General features: G+C 57.3%; 3 protein-coding genes across 4 annotated transcripts in view; 2 read left to right on the top strand and 1 right to left on the bottom strand.

Moving 5' to 3' along the window:
* LOC104572241 (NF-kappa-B inhibitor-interacting Ras-like protein 2) overlaps nt 1–22,157 on the bottom strand; it is a 208,426-nt gene that overhangs the window by 130,489 nt on the left and 55,780 nt on the right. The window lies entirely within an intron of this gene.
* Nucleotides 5,807–10,020, top strand: LOC104572601 (keratin, type I cytoskeletal 14-like). Of its 2 annotated transcripts, XM_088529727.1 has the most exons (8): nt 5,807–6,250; nt 7,463–7,545; nt 8,011–8,167; nt 8,585–8,746; nt 8,821–8,946; nt 9,028–9,248; nt 9,663–9,685; nt 9,852–10,020. In XM_088529727.1, the coding sequence occupies exons 1-8, from the start codon at nt 5,807–5,809 to the stop codon at nt 9,947–9,949; spliced, it is 1,314 nt and encodes a 437-aa protein (XP_088385853.1). In that variant the 3' UTR covers nt 9,950–10,020. The 2 variants fall into 2 exon arrangements, with proteins under 2 accessions (XP_088385853.1, XP_088385852.1); XM_088529726.1 differs by lacking the exon at nt 9,663–9,685 and having other exon boundaries at nt 9,796–10,020.
* LOC104572595 (keratin, type I cytoskeletal 14) lies at nt 13,398–17,392 on the top strand. The gene is made up of 8 exons (XM_088529725.1): nt 13,398–13,841; nt 14,895–14,977; nt 15,293–15,449; nt 15,847–16,008; nt 16,083–16,208; nt 16,290–16,510; nt 16,819–16,868; nt 17,274–17,392. Exons 1-8 carry the CDS (start codon nt 13,398–13,400, stop codon nt 17,369–17,371), a joined length of 1,341 nt encoding a protein of 446 aa, XP_088385851.1. The 3' UTR covers nt 17,372–17,392.

Raw genomic sequence — 22,157 nt, forward strand, 5'->3', positions numbered from 1 at the left:
GGCTGCACAGGGACCGGGTGCTGCGGGGTCGTCTCCCTGCAAGCCGCACGGCACCGAGCGGTGGCTCCCGTAGAGAACAGCCAGCGCTGCGTGCAGACCCGGGTGCACACGCTTGCACACACGTGTGCACTCGCTCACACACGTGTGCGTGCTCAGACCCTGTCCAGCCGCCGGCTCAGCGCCCGTCCCTGGTGTCACCGCTCAGATCCGTGGCCAGGCCTCTCTCCAGGGTCTCAGTGGGCGGCCACGGGCGCTGGCAGCGGGAGCGGGCGCTGCTTGCCCGGCCGAGGGGCTGCTGTGCGCAGGGTCAGGGGCAGGAGGTCCCCACCCCGTCGTGCCAGGGCAGGAACCCGGCGTCCTGCCAGCCCTGAGGGGCGCGTGCGGCCCCAACACGATGCACGAAGCCTCTGCACTCTGCAGGGTGCTGGCAGCAAAACAGCCTGCGCGCTCCATGCGCTCCTCCCTGCGCCACAGGCCTGCTCGCTCCGTGCACCCTTGGGAGCTCCATACAGCCCCGTGTGCTCCATGCAGCCCTATGAGCTCCGTGCACCCTTGTGAGCTCCATGCACCCCCGTGTGTTCCATGCATCCCCGTGAGCTCCATGCACTCCTGTGTGTTCCATGCATCCCCTGTGTGCTCTGTGCACCCTTGTGAGCTCCGTGCACCCTCGTGTATTCCATGCATCCCCTGTGCGCTCCACGTGCTCCTCCCAGCACCACACATCCCTGCTTGCTCTGTGCACCCCTGCGTGCTCCATGCACCCCTGTGCCCACCATGCACCCTTGGGAGCTCTGTGCACCCTTGTGAGCTCCATGCACCCTTGGGAGCTTCATGCATCCCTGTGAGCTCCATGTATCCCCGTGAGCTCCGTGCACCCTTGTGAGCTCCATGCACCCCCGTGTGTTCCATGCATCCCTGTGAGCTCCATGCACTCCTGTGTGTTCCATGCATCCCCTGTGCGCTCCATGCACCCTTGTGAGCTCCGTGCACCCTTGTGAGCTCCATGTATCCGTGTGTGTTCCATGCACCCCTGTGAGCTTCATGCACCCCCGTGTATTCCACGCATCTCCTGTGGGCTCCATGTGCTCCTCCCAGCACCACACATCCCTGCTTGCTCTGTGCACCCCTGCATGCTCCATGCACCCTTGTGAGCTCTGTGCTTGTGAGCTCCATGCACCCCTGTGTGTTCCATGCACCCTTGGGAGCTTCATGCATCCCTGTGAGCTCCATGCATCCCCGTGAGTTCCGTGCACCCTTGTGAGCTCCATGCACTCCTGTGTGTTCCATGCATCCCCTGTGCGCTCCATGCACCCTCGTGAGCTCCGTGCACCCTTGTGAGCTGCATGCATCCGTGTGAGCTCCATGCACCCCGTGAGCTTCCTGCACCCCCGTGTATTCCATGCATCCCCTGTGCGCTCCTCCCAGCACCACACAGCCCTGCTTGCTCTGTGCACCCCTGCGTGCTCCCCGCACCCTCGCCAGCTCCATGCGCCCCTGTGTGCTCTGTGCAGCCCTGTGCACCCTGTGCACCCTTCCCTGCTCCGCGCACGCCTCGCGCTCGCTCCCGGGGCTGCTGTAGCGCCCGTTCCGCCAGCGGAGGGCGGCCTTGCGCAGCGTTTGCCGCCCCGCGGCAGCGCCCGAACGCCCCGAACGGCCCCGGTGCTGCTGTGGGCGCCCACGCGGGGCTGCTCCGTGGTCCCGGTAACGCAGCCGTCACGGGTCGCGTTGAACCGTGCCGGCCTCGGCCGCATGCCCGTCCCTGGCTGCCCTCCCCGTGTGGGCACGCGGGCCCAGCAGCCTGGAGGCTCCTCCATAGGGTGCCGGAGGTTCCTGCCCTGCGCTGCCCCTCGGACTCATCCACATCCCTCCTGCTGCAGCGCCCAGGGCCTCCCAGGAAGAAGGAGCTTCCCAAGGGCGAGCGCGGGGCTGCACTGGGCGGTGGGATGTGGTGCCAGTGCCAGAGCCCTTGTGGACGTCCAGCAGCAGCATGGACAGCCCCAGGGAGACCCGGGCAGCAGAGGGGACCATGGCCTGCCCAAATCTCGATCCTCTGCAGCAGCTGTGGCCGAGGAGGTGGCCGGACTCGTGTCCTGCAGCCTCGCAGCGCTGGCTGGGCCATGAGCTGCTCCCAGGCTGCTGGACTCCAGGGAACGCGGCGGTTCCCCCTGCACAGACCCAGTGCGGCCGCAGCCGCGTCCCGCAGCGGGGGGCAATGCGAGAGGACGGCGCCGCGGCAGCCGCACGTGCTCCCCCGGCAGCGCCCGGCTCCAGCGGCTTCCCGCCACGGAGCAGAGCGTATTCCAGAGACGAATCCTGTAATTGCGGCTGCCTATCAGGGATCAGGAGCGGGGCGCCTGCCAGGCCCGGGCAGGTTCCACCCGCTGGCACCGTCTTCGCGTCCCCCCGCGCCGCACGCACAGAAAACCATTAGCGCTGCGGGGTGGAGCGGCGCAGGCGGCCAGTGCCGCGGCCGGGAGCTGGTTCCAGGTCCCGTTGGAGTGCGCGCTGCCGCTGCCTTGTTAACATCCCCATAAAACCGTGTGCCAAGCGGTGATCAGCCAGCGGCCCCGTGGCTGCAGCCTCGCGCGGTGAGGCCGCCTCCGAGGGCTGTGCTGGGGCTCGCAGGGGCCGCACGGACCCTGGGGCGTCTCCTGCCCCGGCGGTGCCTGTGCCAGGCGCTGGCCCGGGCAGCCTGGGCCATGCTGTGACCCTCGCAGCGCTCCGGGCTGTCCCCGGCTCGGGGCCGCTGCGGCGCCCACCCCGGGCAGCTCCCGTTGCAGCCGCCGCACGGAGCAGCCGGGTGTGGAAACAGCCCCCGGGACATTTTCCAGGTGATGCTCGGGGGCTGCCGGGACATGTCCCAGCAGACGGTAAACAAGAGCACGGGAGCAAAGGCTCTCCATGCCCGGCCGCGTTCGCCGCGGTGGCCGGGCCGCCGCGACAGCCGCATCTGGAGCAGGAAGCGGCTTCCCAGGGCTGGGTCCTGCTGAGCCGGCACAGCAGCCACTGCCCCACAGGGGAAACCCAATGACTCCTAATTAGCTCCTATTCATTAGATTAAAAGAGTAATTAAGGCTCTTCCTGGAGGTGACCGGGGCTGCCCGGGCTCTTCTTCGCGGCCCAAGTGCCCGGGGCCGCCGTGGCTGCTCCTACCCGGCCCAGGCTCCCCCGCGCCGCTGCAGCTGGGCTCCGCGCTGTGCCCCGCAGCGCTCCGGGCGCCGATAGCATCTGCGGCTGCGATAGCATCTCCTCAGCGTCACCCTGTTGCTCTTTATCTCCAGGGAATCTTCTTGCGGGTGTTCAGCCTGGGAGACCGAATTCCTGCGCGCGGCAGCGGGCGGGCTGGGTGGCACCGTCCCGCGTGCCAGCGCGGCCCGGGAGCCAGCACGTGCGGGGACAGCGCCGGGAGCAGGGATCCGCGCCAAGGAGCGGGACCGGCCCTGCTTATGGGAGACGCTTACGGCTTGGCCAGGGCCCGGCAGCCACTGGAATGTGGAGCAGAGGACCCTGCAGGACGCTCTGCTGTTGCAGAGCTCTTCCTTGGCTCCTCTGCGTCTGCTGTAATAAAAGAGCCTAAACAGGCTGAGACTGATGACACGGAAAGCAGAGCCGTAAACCCAAGCGTGTCCAGCCTGTGGGGCTGTGGCTTTGCCTGTTTTTATGGCAGGTGTCACCTGAGGCTCCCTAGGGAGCTGGGGGACAGGATGGATGGGGCTCGCAGCGTGGTCCATGGCCCAGCGAGCAGCAGGGCTCCCGCTGGAAGCCGTCATGTGAGGAAGCACCTGGAAACACCTGGAAGGACTTGGAGCGGGGCGGCCGGGCACGCGCTCCGGAGCGCGGCTCCCACGGAGGCTCAGCCATGGGACACGCGGCTCTGGCAGGGAGCGGGTCAGCGGGGAACGCTGACGGCCTTGCCGGATTGCGCCGGGTCCATGGAGCCGCCTGCTCCTCTGCACAGACACGGCCGTGGCCACTGGTGCATCCCCTGCTCTGGGACATGGTCCACGTGCAGCTTGGCCAGGGGTCGATGCTGGGATGCGGCTCAGGGGGTCGAATCCGTTCCGATGCGGCGAAGCCCGGATAGCAGAGCCCTGGCCTGGGGATCGGCTGCTGCTTCTGAGCCAGCAAAAAGCCCCAGCGCGTCCCCCGTGAGCCAGCGGCCCAACAAAGAGAACGTGACTCCTCACTAAGCCCCTGAGATCCAGCAGTGCTGCAGATACAGGGCTGTTATTATTCTGTCCTTCAGGGAACAGATGAAAGAAAGGATGCACATGAATTACCAAGGGTGAGGCTCTGAGAACATCTTAGTAACTCGAAAATCACTTAAGCACGTTACAATGTGGAAACAGCCAGAGGGGCTGCGTGGAGGAAGGAGATCACTATAGGAGAGGAGTTACTAAAGGGTTCCTAATCCCTCTTATTCTTTTGCTACCTCACAGGCATCTCTGCTAAAAGAAAAGGGAATTTCTCTTATCCCAAGGTGACACCTCGGGGCTGGCAGGCGTCAGGCTGGGTGTGCCATGTTCCACTGAATGCAGCAAGAGTGGAGCCATGTCGGTGAAAGGCTTTGCTTTTCCCAGGAAAAGAAAGGGGGAGAGCAGCATCCCCCTTCCTGCTTCTCGGCTGCTTTTCACGCCGATACCTGTCCGCTCCATCGCTCTAATCACCGCGCTCAATCCCTTAATAGCGCGATCCAGGCGTGGCCGCTGGGCGCCCGCGTTGCCTCATCCCTGCACATCTCCCCTGCATCGGCCCCGCCGCGCTGCATTAGCCCCATCCTGCAGCTGCAAATCTGCAGCAAAGAGCGTTCTCTCTATACAAACATAACCCCAAATCAGCACGTGCCGTGTTCTCCCCGTCAGAAACAGCACACAGGTGCCTGGCAGGAGATGTCTACTGTACTTTGCAATTCCTTGTGCTCTTTTTGGTCTGTCTAGGCATGGAAATGACCTCAGCAATGAGCTAGCAGGACTGTGGGTTTCTGCAAACCGTTCAGAGTCACAGCTTGCTCTTGTGGAGCCAGTGGAAGGTTATGGAGCAAAGCAAGGAAGTTTAAGTTCATCATACAGGTGTCATTACAAAACACTAGGCTTCTGCCATATACATGGGTTGAAAAAAACCTTGTTGTAGGGACTTTCTAATCCCTACAGAGATTCACCCAAGATCAATACGTAAGCAGAAATTACCTGAGTTTCTTTTCTTTTGAACCACAGGATTTCTGCCAGATACATTATACTACACAAATACCGCCAGGTCTGTGCTTGTCCTGGGATAGAGGTCCCGCCTGGAGAACTTCCAGCTGGCTTGGGATCAACCCTACACACAGATCACGGATGCTCAGAGATCTGAAGTCAGCAGCTTTATACTTTATGTGTCTTTATGCTTCTTTAAAAAGCAAATAAATAGCACATTTGAGCAAATAAGTAGGTTTCTAGGGTTTTAATGATAGAGGACACTTGTGTGTGCCTGGGCAGGTTGCAGAGCATCCGCTGGAGCTGCTTCCCAGGGAAGCGGCACCTCCGCTACCTGCGATGGGAAACGTCGCCCAGAGCAAGCAGCTCCCGCGGTGAATCACACCGGGGTGCTGGGAACGGGCGGGAGGACCGGGACCTGCAGTGCTCCTGGTGGGATGTGACAAAAGACATGAAAACAGAGGGAAAAAAGTGATGACTCTAGAATTTGGCTCCGATTGCCAGGGGTGACGAAAAGCGCAGGCAACGCCTCCCGCCGGGGCTATAAAGGGCCGCGCGGCGGGGAGGGCGGCACTCGCGGCTCCCCCGCGCCACGGGCTCCTCCGCCGCTTGCCATGACCACCACGATGCGGCACTTCTCCTCCGCCACCTCCCTGCAGGGCTTGGGCGCCGCGGGGGGCTGCCGAGCCCCCAGCCTGGGCGGCAGGGCCAGCACCTACTCGCTGTCGTCCCGCAGCGTGGCGGGGCTGGGGGGCGGCTTCGGCGGTGGCCTCGGCGGTGGCTATGGGGGCAACTATGGGGGCAGCCTGGGCAGCAGCTTCGGAGGCGGCTTCGGAGGCGTCTTTGGGGGTGGCGAGGGCATCCTGCAAGCCGGGGAGAAGGAGACGATGCAGAACCTCAACGACCGCCTGGCCGCCTACCTGGACAAAGTGCGAGCCCTGGAGGAGGCCAACTCCGACCTGGAGGTGAAGATCCGCGAGTGGTACAAGAAGCAGGCGCCCGGCCCCGACCGCGACTACAGCCCCTACTACAGGACCATCGAGGAGCTCCGCACCAAGGTAGGAGGCTGCAACAACCACGTAGCGACGGCTCCTACCCGAGCACCGTTACTAGAGAGGAAGCAAAACCACAGGCTGCTGCCTCTGTAATTAGCAGGTTCTAACTATGCGGTCAACAAGTGTCTGAGATACGTACGCAGGAGGCCAGGCTGGAAATATAAGGACTGGCCAATGTTGGGTTTGATCACGTTCTTCCAGATGGAGGAAATGGCAATTTTCTTTGGATGAAGCAGATATTAAAGGACATAAAGCAAAAATTAGGAATTAGATGTCTGCACAGATAATGAATATTTTTGGTGTGTATGAACAGGGAAACATTGATGGGGTATGTGTACTTATTCAGTTAAAGTGTTTGCTACCTGCTGCCAGCTATTTCTGCTCCTCAATACTATTCTGATAAAGATGGTTAAAGAGGAGGAAGTGGATCTGACCAGCAGTGACATCTCAGTCCCCTTTCAGCAGCCACCAGGCTGGCTCCATAACCACTGTCCAGGCTGCTCTGGAGAGAGTTCTCTTTGCTGTGACTTGATTCCTTCTGTCCCACCGTGAGGGAAGAATCAGGAGTTCACTTTGTTCTTCTCTGTGACCAGTTGTCACTAGTAAGCTTGACGGTCCCTTGCTCAGCCCCAGTGCAAGGCTGCTGGAAGGAAAACCATTTTCCCTCTCACTGGCATCATAACTGATATCCCAACATCCTCACAAGCCCTGACCTGAATCTTTTCTCAATTTGGCTTATTTGCGCCTATTTTGCATTAGATAAAACAGAAGTCTTAGGCACCTGCTCATTCCCATTTGCAAATCAAATCCATCCAGGAACAAATGGGTACAAGGACTGCCCCACAAGGACACCCTGCTGGTCCATCTGTCCTGCCAGAATGGCATTGTGCTGCGCATGGGCGAGTGGGTAATTCTTGCTTGACCCTTCCTTAATCAGCACCCGCCCTGGGGCAGGGGAACAGATGCTGCCTTCAGACCTCACGTATCTTTCGTGACTTGGAGCTGCCTCTGAAACACTCAGGGATTTTTGGAAAGGGAGGTCACAGAGTAACCAGATACTTCCTGCTGTCCTGTGTCTCCTTCCTCCTTGTCCTGGGTCACACCTGCTAAGGACACCCCAAGCTTCACCAGATCTGTTCCTGTCCCTGCACTGTCACCTCTGCTGAGGTTCTTGGTCATGACACCAACTGTTGCTCTTTATTCTCCACCCTCCAGGTCTTGTTGGCCACAGTGGACAATGCCAACCTCCTCCTGCAGATTGACAACGCCAGGCTGACATCTGACGACTTCAGGACCAAGTAAGCCACTGTCCTAAACCCAAGAAAGCCACTTGATAAAGAAAGAGCTTTCGGATGATGTGCTATTTCCGAAGCACTTTGTGATGTAAACCTCACAGGAGCCTGGGGTGGTTTCGTTCCTGTCAAAACCTTTACTGCCCGATTCCCACTGCTTGTCCTAACGTAGGGGCCTACTTGCACAGAGCTTGCACGGTGCCTCCGTGCATGGCTCAACAAAGCCCAGACCCAGGGACATGGCCCAGTGACCCCACAGCAAGGGGATGCTCCTGCCTCAAACAAGCACTGATTTAACAGTGGTTCCACTGCACTCACTAGCTCTCATCATCAGCGGAAGCATCAGGAGCAGCATCAGGATATGAGTATTGACACAATAGCATTGAGGAGCAAGTGACCAACAAACTGATCCCCTCTAACCTTGGCTGAGTGAGATCTCGGTGCCCTTCATGAATGTTTCCTTGCTGCCAGGTTTGAGACGGAGCAGGCTCTGCGCCTGAGCGTGGAGGCCGACATCAACGGCCTGCGCAGGGTCCTGGACGAGCTGACCCTGGCCAGGGCTGACCTGGAGATGCAGATCGAGAACCTCAAGGAGGAGCTGGCCTACCTCAAGAAGAACCATGAGGAGGTGAGCAGAGCCTGGGGTAATAAGCGGGTGGGCTCCAATCTTCAGAGCTTCTCCAAGTCTTGAATTGCTGGGAGTTGAGAAATGCTAGTAAGGAGGCAGAGAATGATCAGGACAGCAGTGCATCTTCTGGGGATCCTGTACTAACAAACGGAGCTGCTTCAGGCCCATAGGATCTCCCTCATGGAGAATGGGACCACCTACAAGCTCTGCCTTATTCTCTGGGGAAAGCCAAATTTAACTCCAGGAGAGATTTATTAAGACAGAATTTCATTATTCTCCTTGTGATAGTGGTGCAAAGACCCAGCCTGGCCCCTATTACTAGCTGCTTGGACGTTTTATGTCCCAAAGAACTTCTGTCTTGAGAAGAACATCCTTATGTGTTGAGTGTTGGGTGCATGGGATGTCTCTGTTCTCCAGGAGATGAACGCCCTGCGTGGGCAGGTGGGTGGCGAGATCAGCGTGGAGATGGATGCTGCTCCCGGAATCGACCTCACCAAGATCCTGGCGGAGATGCGGGAGCAGTACGAGACGCTGGCCGAGAAGAACCGGCGCGATGCCGAGCAGTGGTTCTTCAGCAAGGTGAGCGGGCGGGCGGGCGCGCGGCGGGCGCGCGGGGCCGCGGCCACCTCTGCCCTGACCCGGCCTCGCCGCAGACGGAGGAGCTCAACCGCGAGGTGGCCATCAACACGGAGCAGCTGCAGAGCGGCAAGTCGGAGATCACGGAGCTGCGGCGCACCATCCAGAGCCTGGAGATAGACCTGCAGTCGCAGCTGAGCACGGTACGGGCGCGCGCGGGGCCCGCGGCGGCCTCCCCGGCCGCGCGGCCTCCCCCTGAGCCGCCGCCGTCTCTCCGCGCGCAGAAAGCGGCGCTCGAAGGCAGCCTGGCCGACACCGAGGCCCGCTACGGCACCCAGCTGGCCCAGCTGCAGGCCCTCATCTCCAGCGTGGAGGAGCAGCTGGCCGAGCTGCGCTGCGACATGGAGCGCCAGAACCACGACTACCGCCTGCTGCTCGACGTCAAGAGCCGCCTGGAGCAGGAGATCGCCACGTACCGCCGGCTGCTCGAGGGCGAGGACGCGCAGTACGTGGAGGGCGCGGGGGGGCTCCGCGGCGCGGGGACGGCGAAGGAAGGAAATGAGGAGCAACCTGTTCTCCCGAGAACCCTTTGAGCCATGGCTTTAGCTCCCCGGCACGCGGCAGGGCCTCTCCTCCTGCTCCTTTGGCTGAGCTGCAGGTGCTGGGGATGCTCCTCCTGTGCCATCCCCAAGAGGAGCAGGTGCCTCCAGTGCTCCCGGCAGCTGGGCTGCCTGCATGCTCCTCATACACACGTATCTTAGTGTTTTCCCTTTAAATCTTGACACTAGGCAGTTTCAGGGAAGCAGTTTCATCATATTCTGGTGCTATAAAAAGAGATGAGATCTTAAATAATCATTTTTTTCATGGAAACCACTTACCATTTTGCCCTTTTTGACCATTCTTTCTTCTTCTCTTGTAGCATGACTTCCCACATAAGAGAAGGTAAGAACATGTCTTGACTGAAGCACTGAGCACAAGTAACTTTGTCGCATCCTTAGCCACCTTCTTAGCACAGATTCTTGCTCTTAACAAGAAACCCAGCACTGAAATAGCACCAAGGCCCCTTCCCCTTCCTTGTCTCCAAATCACTCTCCTCTCTCCATTGCAGGGCCCGTAACCACCCGCCAAATCCGCACCATCGTCGAGGAGGTCCAGGACGGGAAGGTGATTTCCTCTCGCGAGCAGGTCCACCCATCTCCTCGTTAAGGTTGCCTCAGGGCTCGAGCACAGGCCAAACCTCCCGCAGCAAAGCGAAAGGAGCTTCCAGCTTAAATGCTCTGGCTATGCAGGCCTGGAGAAGCCTCTGTCCTCTCCTGCCATCCTGCCACTGCTTCCCTGAGCACGGTGCTGTGCTCGCAAGTCAAATAAAGCTTTTCTCCTTTGTGCACCCTCGAGTCTCATCTCCTGTCTCTGAAGAGACGACCCGGCCCAGCTGTGGGGCTGCTTGCCAAAGGGGCTGTGGTCTGTCCAGGTCGCTGGCCCCAAGGCCAGCACTGCCTTGTCACCCAGAGCCAGGGAGCTCAGTGAGACCAGTGGGGATGGAGGTCCAGAGAACGCAGGGTCTTGGGGGGCGAGACGTGTCAGCGGGTCTCTGTATTTTATCTCAGATTTGGGGACTGGGGTTGCAGTTTGGGGGCAAAGTGCTTCATAGAATCATAGAATGCTTAAGGTTGGAAAGGAACTCTAGGGATCATCCAGTCCAACCCCCTGCACACTCAGGGTCACCCAGAGCACGTGGCACAGGGCTGCATCCAAGGGGGATTGAAGATCTCCAGAGAAGGAGACTCCACAACCTCTCTGGGCAGCCTGTTCCAGTGCTCTGGCACCCTCACCGTCAAGACATTTTTCCTCAAGTTCCTGTGGAACTTTTGGTGTTTCAGTTTGTGGCCATTACCTCTAGTCCTATCAGTGGCCACCAGTGAAAAGAGGCGGCCCCATCCTCCTCACTGCCTCCCTTGAGGTACTTCTAGACACTGCTCAGGTCCCCTCTCAGCCTTCTCTTCTCCAGCTGAACAGGCCCAGCTCCCTCAGCCTCTCCTCATAGGGCAGATGTTCCAGGTCCCTGATCATCCCTGTGGCCCTGCACTGGCCTCTCTCCAGCTGGACTCTCTTCCTGCAGAGCTAGCTCTGAATCTTAACTCGGTGAGTCCGAGCAAACCGGTGAATAAACGGGTAGGTGTCGCACAAAGGGACCCTGCGGATTCCTCCTCCTAGCACTGCCTCCTTCTCCTCAGAGCCCAGCTGAGCGCTCCAAGGGAGCGAAGGTGCCAATGTGGAGGGGAGGCCCCGGCTGCCCTCGCTCACGCAGCGCCGCGGCGGGCAAGGAAACGCGCGCGGCACCCGCGCCGGCCTGCAGCTCCCACGCGGCAGCGCCCGGCCCGGCCGTTCCTGGAAAGCCGGTTCAGACGCATTCTTGGCTGGATTCTGCCACGCTCGCTGCTGCGCGAATCAAACCTTTAAATCAACGGGATGATTCACGCGGCTGCACCGTCACATCCGGGTACGCTCCGAGTGGGCCATGGAGATATAAGGGCCCTTTCCAGGGAATCCAGGGTGAATCAGACAGCCCCTTTCCCCACAAGACTGCAAGGGCCCCATAGCGCCCAACACTGGAGCAGGGGTGACCGGGCCAAGGAGCCCAGGGCAGAGGGGCTCAGGGAAGGGGCAGGACGTACCCAGCAGCCGATGCCTCCTCCTGCACCCTGGCACGGGAGCTGGCACTGCAGGCCTGCACGGCCCAGACCAGGATGCCAAAAACAGGGGCCCTGGGGCTGCACAGGCCACCAGCATGGAGGTGCTGGAGGCACCTGCCTGCGATCCCTCCCGTCTTCCTGTTCTCCTGGAAAAACCTCAGCACACCTGTGTTGCCAGGGAAGCAGCAGACAACAACACTGCACTAATGAATTCCCCCTTTAAGGAGATGATGCGGCGCACATGTGTGAGCGGGGGCGGCCTAGCCTGGCCCCCAGCAACTCCAGGGACATTCCCCAAATGGTGTTTTATTTCAGAAAGACATTTGATTTCTCAGGTTAAGCCGAATTCCCTTGACATAAAAGACCCCTTCAAGAAGAGACACCACGCTGTGGCTTTTCAACTTGTTTTAGGAAAGATTCTTATGACAATTTGATACGAAGACAAACTTTGTAAGCGTGCTAAAGCAAGCAGGAATGTTTGTTTGCCCAGGCAGTTTCCTCTCCTGGCTCTGCTGCGGTGTGTTTGAAGCCAGAACTTCACCTCTACTCCTCCCGAAGACACAAGGGCATTTTAAACATCAAAATGTTTCCATGAAATTACTGTTATGCCGATTTGAATTCTGGTTTTGCAACGTGTGAGACGGCTGCCGGCGCGCGTGCCGGGGCAGCAGGGGCAGGACGGGATCTATTGACCCGGGGCCGGCTCCCTCCGCAGCAGGCAGGTCTCGCAGGCCTCAGCCCCCTCTCATTCCCATTCCCATTCCCATTCCCATTCCTCCTCCAGTCATGTCGGGGGGAGCAGGGGGAGTCATGCGGTTGGAAGCTACCTAGAAACGTGCTGATTTCCATACCCCCCTGCTTCTGGCAAGCGATCTAAGGAACCTCCTCCCGCAGGCGCAGGAACGAGGGCCGAGGTTGTTGGGGCTTGTCCGGGAGCGCAGCGGGCGCGCGCCGGCAGGATCGGCTCCTCCGCGCCCCGTCACCGCTGCGCGACGCCCGGGCCGCGGTCCCGCCGGGGACGCTCCCCGGTGCCGGCCTCGGCCGCGGTCGCCCTCCTGAGCCGCTCGGAGCCCCGGCGGTGCCCGCGGCCGGTGCGCGGCAGCATGCGGAGCGCTGGCCTCGCGCCCACCCCGCGCTCCGGTGGCTGCTGCTGCGGTGTCCGTGACTAGTTTACTGTCAGCGCTCCCCGTTCCCTGAGCCCAGCATCCTTCAGGCCTCCTTGACTTGCTCCGTGCACTTCTGCTGGAGAATCCCATAGGTTTTAGGGTACTTGAGCTCACAGGCAGATGCTGCCCTTCCTGAGTGACCCACCAGGCTCGAGAGCGAAGCCGGGACCTCTGCTCCCCTCCGCGGCGCTCGCTGCAGGACGAGCTCGCCCGTGTCCCCCGCGGCTGCCGCCAAGAGCGGGGCCGGCACTGCCAGGAGCTGCCGCCAGCCCCGCTGCCCCCAGGGCCGCAGACGAGCGCCCGGGCGCTCCGCGTGGCCCGGGGTCTCTGTGGCGGGAGGGCCGGGACCGGGCGCTGTGCTCAGCTCAGCGGAGACACGCAAGGAGACGGGAGCTAATGCGAGGAGACGGTGCAAGAGGGATGCTGACGTATTGCACTGGAATGCAGCCCTGGGAGCCGGGATCGCTCCGTGCCGAGCTCCTGAGCAGTGTTAAAGCATAGCCCTGAGCCACGAGCCGGCTGCTTCAATCACACCTGGCTGTTTTCTTAGAAACGGAAGAAGGATAAAGACGCCCTCTGAGCCAAGAAATGCTTTGAGCGGAGGATGACTGGAGCAAAGGCAAAAAAAAGACAATTCTGGGAGTTGGCTCAGGTTCGAGTGATGAAAATCATCAGGAATGCAACGGAAAAAAGGAAGGTGGGGGCAACGCCTCCCGCCGGGGCTATAAAGGGCCGCGCGGCGGGGAGGGCGGCACTCGCGGCTCCCCCGCGCCACGGGCTCCTCCGCCGCTCGCCATGGCCACCATGATGCGGCACTTCTCCTCCGCCACCTCCCTGCAGGGCTTGGGCGCCGCGGGGGGCTGCCGAGCCCCCAGCCTGGGCGGCAGGGCCAGCACCTACTCGCTGTCGTCCCGCAGCGTGGCGGGGCTGGGGGGCGGCTTCGGCGGTGGCCTCGGCGGTGGCTATGGGGGCAGCTACGGGGGCAGCCTGGGCAGCAGCTTTGGAGGCGGCTTTGGAGGCGTCTTTGGGGGCGGCGAGGGCATCCTGCAAGCCGGGGAGAAGGAGACGATGCAGAACCTCAACGACCGCCTGGCCGCCTACCTGGACAAGGTGCGAGCCCTGGAGGAGGCCAACACCGACCTGGAGGTGAAGATCCGCGAGTGGTACAAGAAGCAGGCGCCCGGCCCCGACCGCGACTACAGCCCCTACTACAGGACCATCGAGGAGCTCCGCACCAAGGTAGGAGGCTGCGACAACAAAATGTTACCGTCAAAGTCACTTTTTCAGAAATTACCTTGTACCTGAGAGCCAGAGGCTTGGATATTAATTCATGGCAGTTGCTCTAAGACGGGAAAACAAAGAGGAAGGTTGAAAATAAATGTGCTGCCTTGCCAGGCTCCAACCAGCCACTCTGCAGGCAGGGACATGTTGGGTCTTTGGTATCTTTGATGCCTTTGGTATTTGGTATCGCTCTCTTTTGCAAAATGATATGCAAGCAGGGGTGCCCAGTAGCTTTCCTAATGATCCCAGAATTCAGAGGAATCACTTAGAGCCTGTCAGGAGCTGAAGATAGAGGGTAAGAAGTGAAGGTGCCCCAGGATGCTTCTCCTTTGGGAGGTGCAGAGAACCCTTCTCTGAGGCTTCGCAGCTCATGAACCACAGAGCTGCCCTGAAATCCAGCTCGGGGCCGTTCTGGAATCCAGCACGTGGCCAACGTGGAGGCAGAAGCTTCCTCCAAGATCCCAGCAAGGAACTAGGGGGTCTCCTCACATTCATCCTTGTCTTAACTACTAATACTCCTTTCCTGCACTGTTGCCATGATTTTCCCTGAAGCATCAGAACTCAGTGAGAGTTTTTCATTAGCCTGTGGCTAGCAATTTTTCCTTTCAAATTGGCCAAGCACTTTCTAAGTGCCAGAGCAAATATTTGCACCACAGGTATAATAATAACAGCAAAAGGCTTCAGGGACAAGGTTCTTCCTCATGGATTTTCCTTCCCAGCTGAGCAGTGCTGCATTCCCAGGCACAGCCCAGGGCTGGAGTGATCAATGCAGGGGGTGCTGTGTGTGCCTGAGATGTCATTTCGGTGGGGGGGGACAGAGTGGGGCCTCTTCAGCATCTTCTCAAGACTGAATTAGTGCCAACAAGAGCTGAAGCTGGAGCATCTTGTCCTTGTGCAAGTGCAGCCTGGGGGCAGCAGGTTCAGTGCTGCTCCTAGGCAGGAGCTCATCAGCACCATGCGGTCATTTCAAAATCGTTTTCCATTCCTCCTCATCCTCTTTTTTTCCTGCAGATTCTTGCTGCAACTGTTGAAAATGCCAACATAGTCCTGCAGATTGACAACGCCAGGCTGGCAGCTGATGACTTCAGGACCAAGTGAGTCTAAGGCTCTGAGCAGGAGGGGACACAAGGGAGAGCTGCTCTGTGTGGGGTTCCCTCGGCTCTGCAGGCCTGGTGTCACCCAGCTCTACGTCAAGCATCAATGGTGCAACCCATGGAAGGGAACATCCCTTCCTGGCCTGCGCATGGTGTCCTGACCCCGCTGCACTGTGCAAAGCTGCACAGACACTTTTGATAAAATTTAATAAAAACGAACTAGTTAACTAAAGTAGGCCAAGCTGGGGAAGGAAGCAAGACAGAAAAGCTCCCCACCAGCCAGGCTACAAGGTGCGACTCTTTCCTTGCTGCCAGGTTTGAGACGGAGCAGGCTCTGCGCCTGAGCGTGGAGGCCGACATCAACGGCCTGCGCAGGGTCCTGGACGAGCTGACCCTGGCCAGGGCTGACCTGGAGATGCAGATCGAGAACCTCAAGGAGGAGCTGGCCTACCTCAAGAAGAACCACGAGGAGGTGAGCAGAGATGGGGCACAGAGGGGACTGCAGAGTGAGTCTTGTGCTGTGCCAAGAGGGCACATCCCGTGTGCTGGACGGGCTCCGACATGAGGGCAGGCAGGAGAGACCACATTGGGTAGGGGAGAGGGAAATGTCCATCCTGTGGATGTGTCCATCCTCAGCCAAAGCACATCAACCACACAGGTGTGCTGGGCACAGGTTGAGGAACATACCCTTGGGTTTCACTAATATGCTGCAAAACCCCAATTGAAATTTTTTTTCTTTCTGGAGACAGAAATTGTAAAAGAAAATTTGGTGGGGTTCTTGTGTTGGGTGTGAAAAGACCAATCATGATCGGCCATGGTAGGAACACACTGCTACCGTTTTGATGTGTGTAACACACGTGTCGCCCCAGGAGATGAACGCCCTGCGTGGGCAGGTGGGTGGCGAGATCAGCGTGGAGATGGATGCTGCTCCCGGAATCGACCTCACCAAGATCCTGGCGGAGATGCGGGAGCAGTACGAGACGCTGGCCGAGAAGAACCGGCGCGACGCCGAGCAGTGGTTCTTCAGCAAGGTGAGCGGGCGGGCGGGCACACGGCGGGCGCGCGGGGCCGCGGCCACCTCTGCCCTGACCCGGCCTCGCCGCAGACGGAGGAGCTCAACCGCGAGGTGGCCATCAACACGGAGCAGCTGCAGAGCGGCAAGTCGGAGATCACGGAGCTGCGGCGCACCATCCAGAGCCTGGAGATAGACCTGCAGTCGCAGCTGAGCACGGTACGGGCGCGCGCGGGGCCCGCGGCGGCCTCCCCGGCCGCGCGGCCTCCCCCTGAGCCGCCGCCGTCTCTCCGCGCGCAGAAAGCGGCGCTCGAAGGCAGCCTGGCCGACACCGAGGCCCGCTACGGCACCCAGCTGGCCCAGCTGCAGGCCCTCATCTCCAGCGTGGAGGAGCAGCTGGCCGAGCTGCGCTGCGACATGGAGCGCCAGAACCACGACTACCGCCTGCTGCTCGACGTCAAGAGCCGCCTGGAGCAGGAGATCGCCACGTACCGCCGGCTGCTCGAGGGCGAGGACGCGCAGTACGTGCAGGGCGCGGGGGGCTCCTCGACGCGGGGACGGCGAAGGCGGAAAATGCGCTGGGACAGAAAGGCTTGTGCCGCTGTCAGCGCGGGGGGTTTTAAGGGGAATCGATCAAATTGCTTCAGAGGGTAAAAATAAGCCCTACTGCAAATGAACATTATTGGGTTGTGTTCTCCAGAACCGCTTGCTGTTGCTTTAGGGTGTAAAATTAACCACTTTTTGGCTTGTTCTCCTCCTCAATACGAAGGCTGTGAAACAAGAGCAGCAGAATTTGGCCTTAACTCCTCCTTTCCATCTCCCCTTGCAGCATCTCCTCGCAGTACTCGTCCGCCGTGTCCTCCCACTCGGGCAGAGACGGTAAGAGCGGCTCCCGCTTCACCCACCTATAGCAGCGACTCCGGATCCTGCCACACAACAGATCCATGTGGAGGGGGAAGGACCCCCGGTCTGAATCGCATTTACAACAGGAATGACTGGGTCCAAGTTCATCTTGGGCCTGAACAGCCAATCTTCTAGCTTTACACAGTCCTGAAAAATCAAACAACAGCTACAGATCTAAGAAAGGGCTTTCCCCCTCTTTTGGCTTTTTTCTCAGCCCAGCTCTTCATTCCCCGTAATTAAAGCCAGGGCTAACAAGAAAATGGGCAGAGCACCACCTGGAATTCCCCATGTCTTTATTAAGCCCGTGCAATATTCTGTAATGCACTGGGAAGCTTTTTCTTCCTGCTCTCACAAGAATGGTTTCTCGCCTTCCTTTTGCAGTCACGACAACGTCCCGCCAGGTCCGCACCATCGTGGAGGAGGTCCAGGACGGGAAGGTGGTCTCCTCGCGGGAGCAGGTCGCGCTCACCACCCGCTAGGAGCAGCCGCGACGGCGGCGCCGCGAGCGTGACGGCTGTGACAAGCCCCATCCGCGGTCGTGCGTGATGGGAATGTGGCCCAGGAAGCTGCTCCATCCGCCTGTTCCCCCTTCCCACTTCGCCCCGATGTCCCGGGTGTCACAGGCACTCTGAGACCCCCAATAAAGCCGTTCTTGCTCATGCCACCGCAGTCCCGTCTCCCACTTTCTGCGCCATGTGCTCACATTAGGGAAGGTCCTCAGTGGCCACACGCAGGAGCCCACGTGGGAGGCTAAGGGACACGGCTCTGTTCAAAGCAAAACACATGAGAGAGGCTCTTTTTTTTGCTCAGAAATGCCTGGCATTGACTAAGGCTAAACCAGCTAAATCTGGTATGAAATGGAGGCAATGACAGAGGGATGATGCCCGAGGACAAGGCTAGGGACACACAAATGGCCATTAAAGCCAATGGCATCAGGCTCAGTCCTGTTACTCCTGGTCCCACAGGAATCCCTGTCTCCTGCTAGACATCGGCAGGATTGCTGCTCTTCCCAGTGAGACAGGCACCACAGCAGATCACGGCACATCCAAAACGCACCTTCTTATGTCTTGTTTTTGCAAAATGTGCCCAACAGCCTGGTTAAAGAGTCAAACTTTATGCAGGTTTTCTCATGCTGCCCTAAGGCTGCATATAACAGGCTCCAAAGCAATCATTGCTTAATCTGCCGAGTGATGAGCAGCAATGATTAGTTACCACTATGGCATCTAGCAGATAATTGTTAAAATCCTTCCTGAAAAGCCATAAACTGGTTACTGCGTGTCAACCCCGTCTGGTGGCACGCTGCCATGCCGCATTAGGTGACGAAACCGGCGCAACGGAGCACGTAGCGGATTTTGCCTTTGGCTCTGACCATCACTTCCCGACGAGGGATCCCGGCAGCGAGTGCCCCGTGCCCGTCCCACACCCATGGCACGTTGGGGTCCTGGAGCAGAGGAGAGAAAGTCCTTTTAGAGGCAAAAGCCTGATGCTTTCTTGGCATTGGTGACTTGGGAGCTTTGTCTGACATTGGACCATGCCCTCATCTTCATCATCCACCTCACGGGGACATATTTAGGGCAAAAGGAAAAACAACAGTTTACAGCAGATCAGCTTCCCTTTAATTATAGTGCTGCAGAAGTGGGTTTGGCACCTGAATTCAAGCACCCTCCTCTCCTGGACCGTTCCTGATGATCCGTTCTTCTGCCACAAGGGCACCGAGGTCTTTCCTGCACGAACATGAAGGCCTCCTCCTTGGCCTGAGCAAACCCTCGAGGAGAGATGATGATCTCAGGGGAGGCAGGACGCGACAGGCAGAGGAGAGCGAAGGTGATCGAAGAAGTGGGGGAACCTGCCAAGTCTTTCCAGAAAAGGGAGCGTTTGCTGAAGCGGCGTCATCCTGCACCGTTGGGTGGCAACTGCAGCAAAGTTTAGAAAACAAAACACACACAGGACGCAGGGGTCATGGGCTGAGTCTGGCTTCTCCTCTTGCTGGAGCTGCAGCAGAAACAAGGAGCCTTCCAAGCACACGGCCAAAGCCATCTCAAAGACAAAACCAAGGCCAAGCAAAACCTTGGAATCAAGTTATCTTCGATGTTAGGGCAGTGGACAAGGAATTGTGGGTGAGGTGGAAATCCTGATTGAACTGAAAATGTCGTGGTTTTTCAGAAGAAACATCGTGTTTCAGCCGTGTTTCAGGCAGTTATTCACCTCCTGAGCCATTGACAAAGAGCCCCAAAGGTACTGACCACCAAGGGCTCTCTGAAATAACTAAGCATTACGGATTAAAGGAAGCAGGAAGCTCAAAGCAGGTGCCAATTCCCGAGTTAAGTGGCTCTGCTGCCAACACGGTACATCAAGACCATTGCGCTGCCGGAAGGACACAGGCGAGTGTCGCAGCGAGACACAACAAGCAGCATCTTTAGTTGGCTTTGATGTCTCTCACCCCGCGCTGATACCATCCCCAGCTGTCTGCCAGACGGGCCCTCAGCATGGCTCAAAGGAAGACTCCAACTTGCTGCTTTTCGAGCATAAATGAGACGTCTTAAGCCCTCAGACACCAGCGTCCTAATAAGCAATAGCTTGGAGACACTGTCACACACCCCGGCTGCTTGCTCTGACATCAACTGATTTTGGTTTCACTGGGAGGATCTCACCAGGCATCTTCCCTATTCATCATGTATATCTGCTTTAATGAAAAAGGCCTAAATTCCCCCTAATTCTGCATAGCACTAATATCACAGAGCAAAGGCCATGCTCAGCGTACATAATCACGGTGCTATTACCGTGCTCTGAAGATGGGAAGTATCACACAAATGTAGGGCATTTATTTCCTACTATTTACTCTCATGCTATACAATTAGCATTTTAATCTGTGAGATGTGGACAAATTATCACACCCAAGGGATGGACAGTGTTTTTCAAGCTTTGTGCATGATGCATGCACAGGACAAGTCTACACAGGATTCAGCAAGGAATTATAGAAACAAGACCTCAGGGGATATTGGTGAATCTTTAACAGAAAAAAAGAAAAAAAAAGGAAAAAAAAAAGGAAGGAAAACTGAGATGTCTTTGAAATGTATTTCATCAGCTGAGAAATATGTAGGCCATGCTAGTGTCAAACTTAATACATAACAACAACACTTACAGTGAATAATGTTTAAAATGAATATCTCGCTTCCTATCTTTAAAGCTCTGTGTTATCATCAGGCGTTTGTTTGCACAACGCCTGCAGAAGGATTACCATTACTACCATTTCCATCCTACAAAGCATGAAATGGAGACGCAGGGAGCCCGAGCGAGTTGCCTGCAGTGATTTGCAATGCTGGGATCAGAGCTCTGGAGATTCCGGTTTCATCAGAGAGCTGCAGATCAGTCTCGGTCCAGCAGATACCTGGAATATTGCCACGATGCCCATCCTCTGCTCCCCACCTCTCTTCTTCCTAATGCGGAATACAGGAAGCAAATCCGAGGCTGCAGCTCAGCTCCTTTCTCTCTATTTTTCACGGAGCGCCTTAGACGGGAATAGCACCTTTGCCCTGGGAAGGCTTCTCTGCTCATTTGTTACTTGAAGTAATGACTTTGGCTCGTCAGGTCTGCGCTGCTCTTTGGGAAATGCCCCTGGGAAACGCTGCGGAGCCGCCGTTCCCTTCCTCTGCAGCCTGCAGGGCTCTGGGGTCGGCCGAGGACAGCGGCTGCCTCCAAAATCCATTCTGCAAAGCGTCTTCCATTATGCATGGAGATAACTTCATTAAGGGATGTCCTCATAAAAAAAGAAAGAAAATCTCTTTTAATAAGATATTGTAACTACAGGTACGTCCCTAGGCATGCTGTGAGCCTGCTGTAAAAGCAAGAGCTGGTTTTCATAAATATTTCAAATTTTGGAAACAAAAGAACCTCATGAAGAACAAATCCAATAAAATCACCGCAGAAATGACTGTTCTCCTTATAAAAGCTTTACACTGTCTAATTGACTAATGATTACAGAGACCTGTAGCAAGGTCTTAAGTTCATAAAGGAAGGAACAAACTTTTTGTTGGAAAGGGAAATATTATATAAATCTCAGTTAAATGTAAACTCAGTAATATTTTCATAACTCTGATGAAAAAAAAGCAATATTGTGACCAACCAAAAACGATGACAGGGCGGCAGACGAGGAGCCCAGGGCAATCTGGCCTGGCCATGGGCATCACACCAACAATGTGCACCAGGGCCCCATGGCACAGCCTTCACCTGCTAATTACGGATGGACACAGACAGAAACCACCCCACGTTTAAGGTGTTATGGACTTGCAGACTCAAGATAAAATCAGAATTAATGAACCAACCCAGATGGCATAAGCAATATTCCTGAAACAGGCTGGACCTGCCACATCCCTTCTGTGATGAGTCCAGCTGGCCTGGATGCCAAAGACAACGCTAAACAACTAAGAGGTAAAAACCAGACAATATTAGCATGGCTGTGTTAATAATAAAATGAAAGATTTGTATGACAAAACCTTTTAATTATTTCCCTTCTTCTTCAATTCAGCACTCCAAGCCTAAAAGGTTGGCTTAATGTCTTTTTTTTTTCCATGATCTTTTCTAGTCTTTTTTTCTAATCGTAACACATTTCCCCCAGCTCCTATTTGGAGAACTTCCGTGGTGCAAACTGGACTTGGGCCAGACCTATAATGGATCAATCTGCTCCTGAAGCTCTCCGTGTCACTCCTTTAGGAATTTTATGAGACCTCTCATGTATGTGGCCTCTCTTGGCAGGGAATATTCACAGCTGACTGCAACATCTGCTGCTCTGGGGACACCCTTTCCTCTTCTGCATAAAAACTTGAACGCAGCATACGAAATATAAGGGCCTCTCTCCTGAAGGGGGGCACTTCAAGGGCCATTGGGAAGGAGGAGGAACAAGCTCTTTTCGGCAGGGCCTGGTCCCTCGTGCTGGGCACAGCGCTCGCGGCCATGCCCTGGCCCACGCCGGCTGCGTCATGACGGCGCTGCTCGCGGGTATCGCCATTCTCGTGTCCCTGCTCCTTGGCCGTCATCACAAGTCAGACCTGATGATTCAGGAAGTAACATTTTTGATGTAGTTTGGTAACTCGCTTCTGTTAGGCAAAGCAGCTTTCTGTTGTGGGATTGCTGGAGACAAACGCCTGGGGGGAAATATTTCAGGCTCAGAAAACAAACCAGAGCTGGCCAGGTCACAGGAAGGAAGAATAAGCAGCCCTGCTCCGGTGGTGGCATCCACCACGAAGGGTATAAATAGGGACCGCGAGG

Source organism: Tinamus guttatus, unplaced genomic scaffold, assembly GCF_059628265.1.
Source record: "Tinamus guttatus ecotype Peru unplaced genomic scaffold, ASM5962826v1 Tinamus_guttatus_pri_ptg000339l, whole genome shotgun sequence".
NCBI classification, from domain to species: Eukaryota; Metazoa; Chordata; class Aves; order Tinamiformes; family Tinamidae; genus Tinamus; species Tinamus guttatus.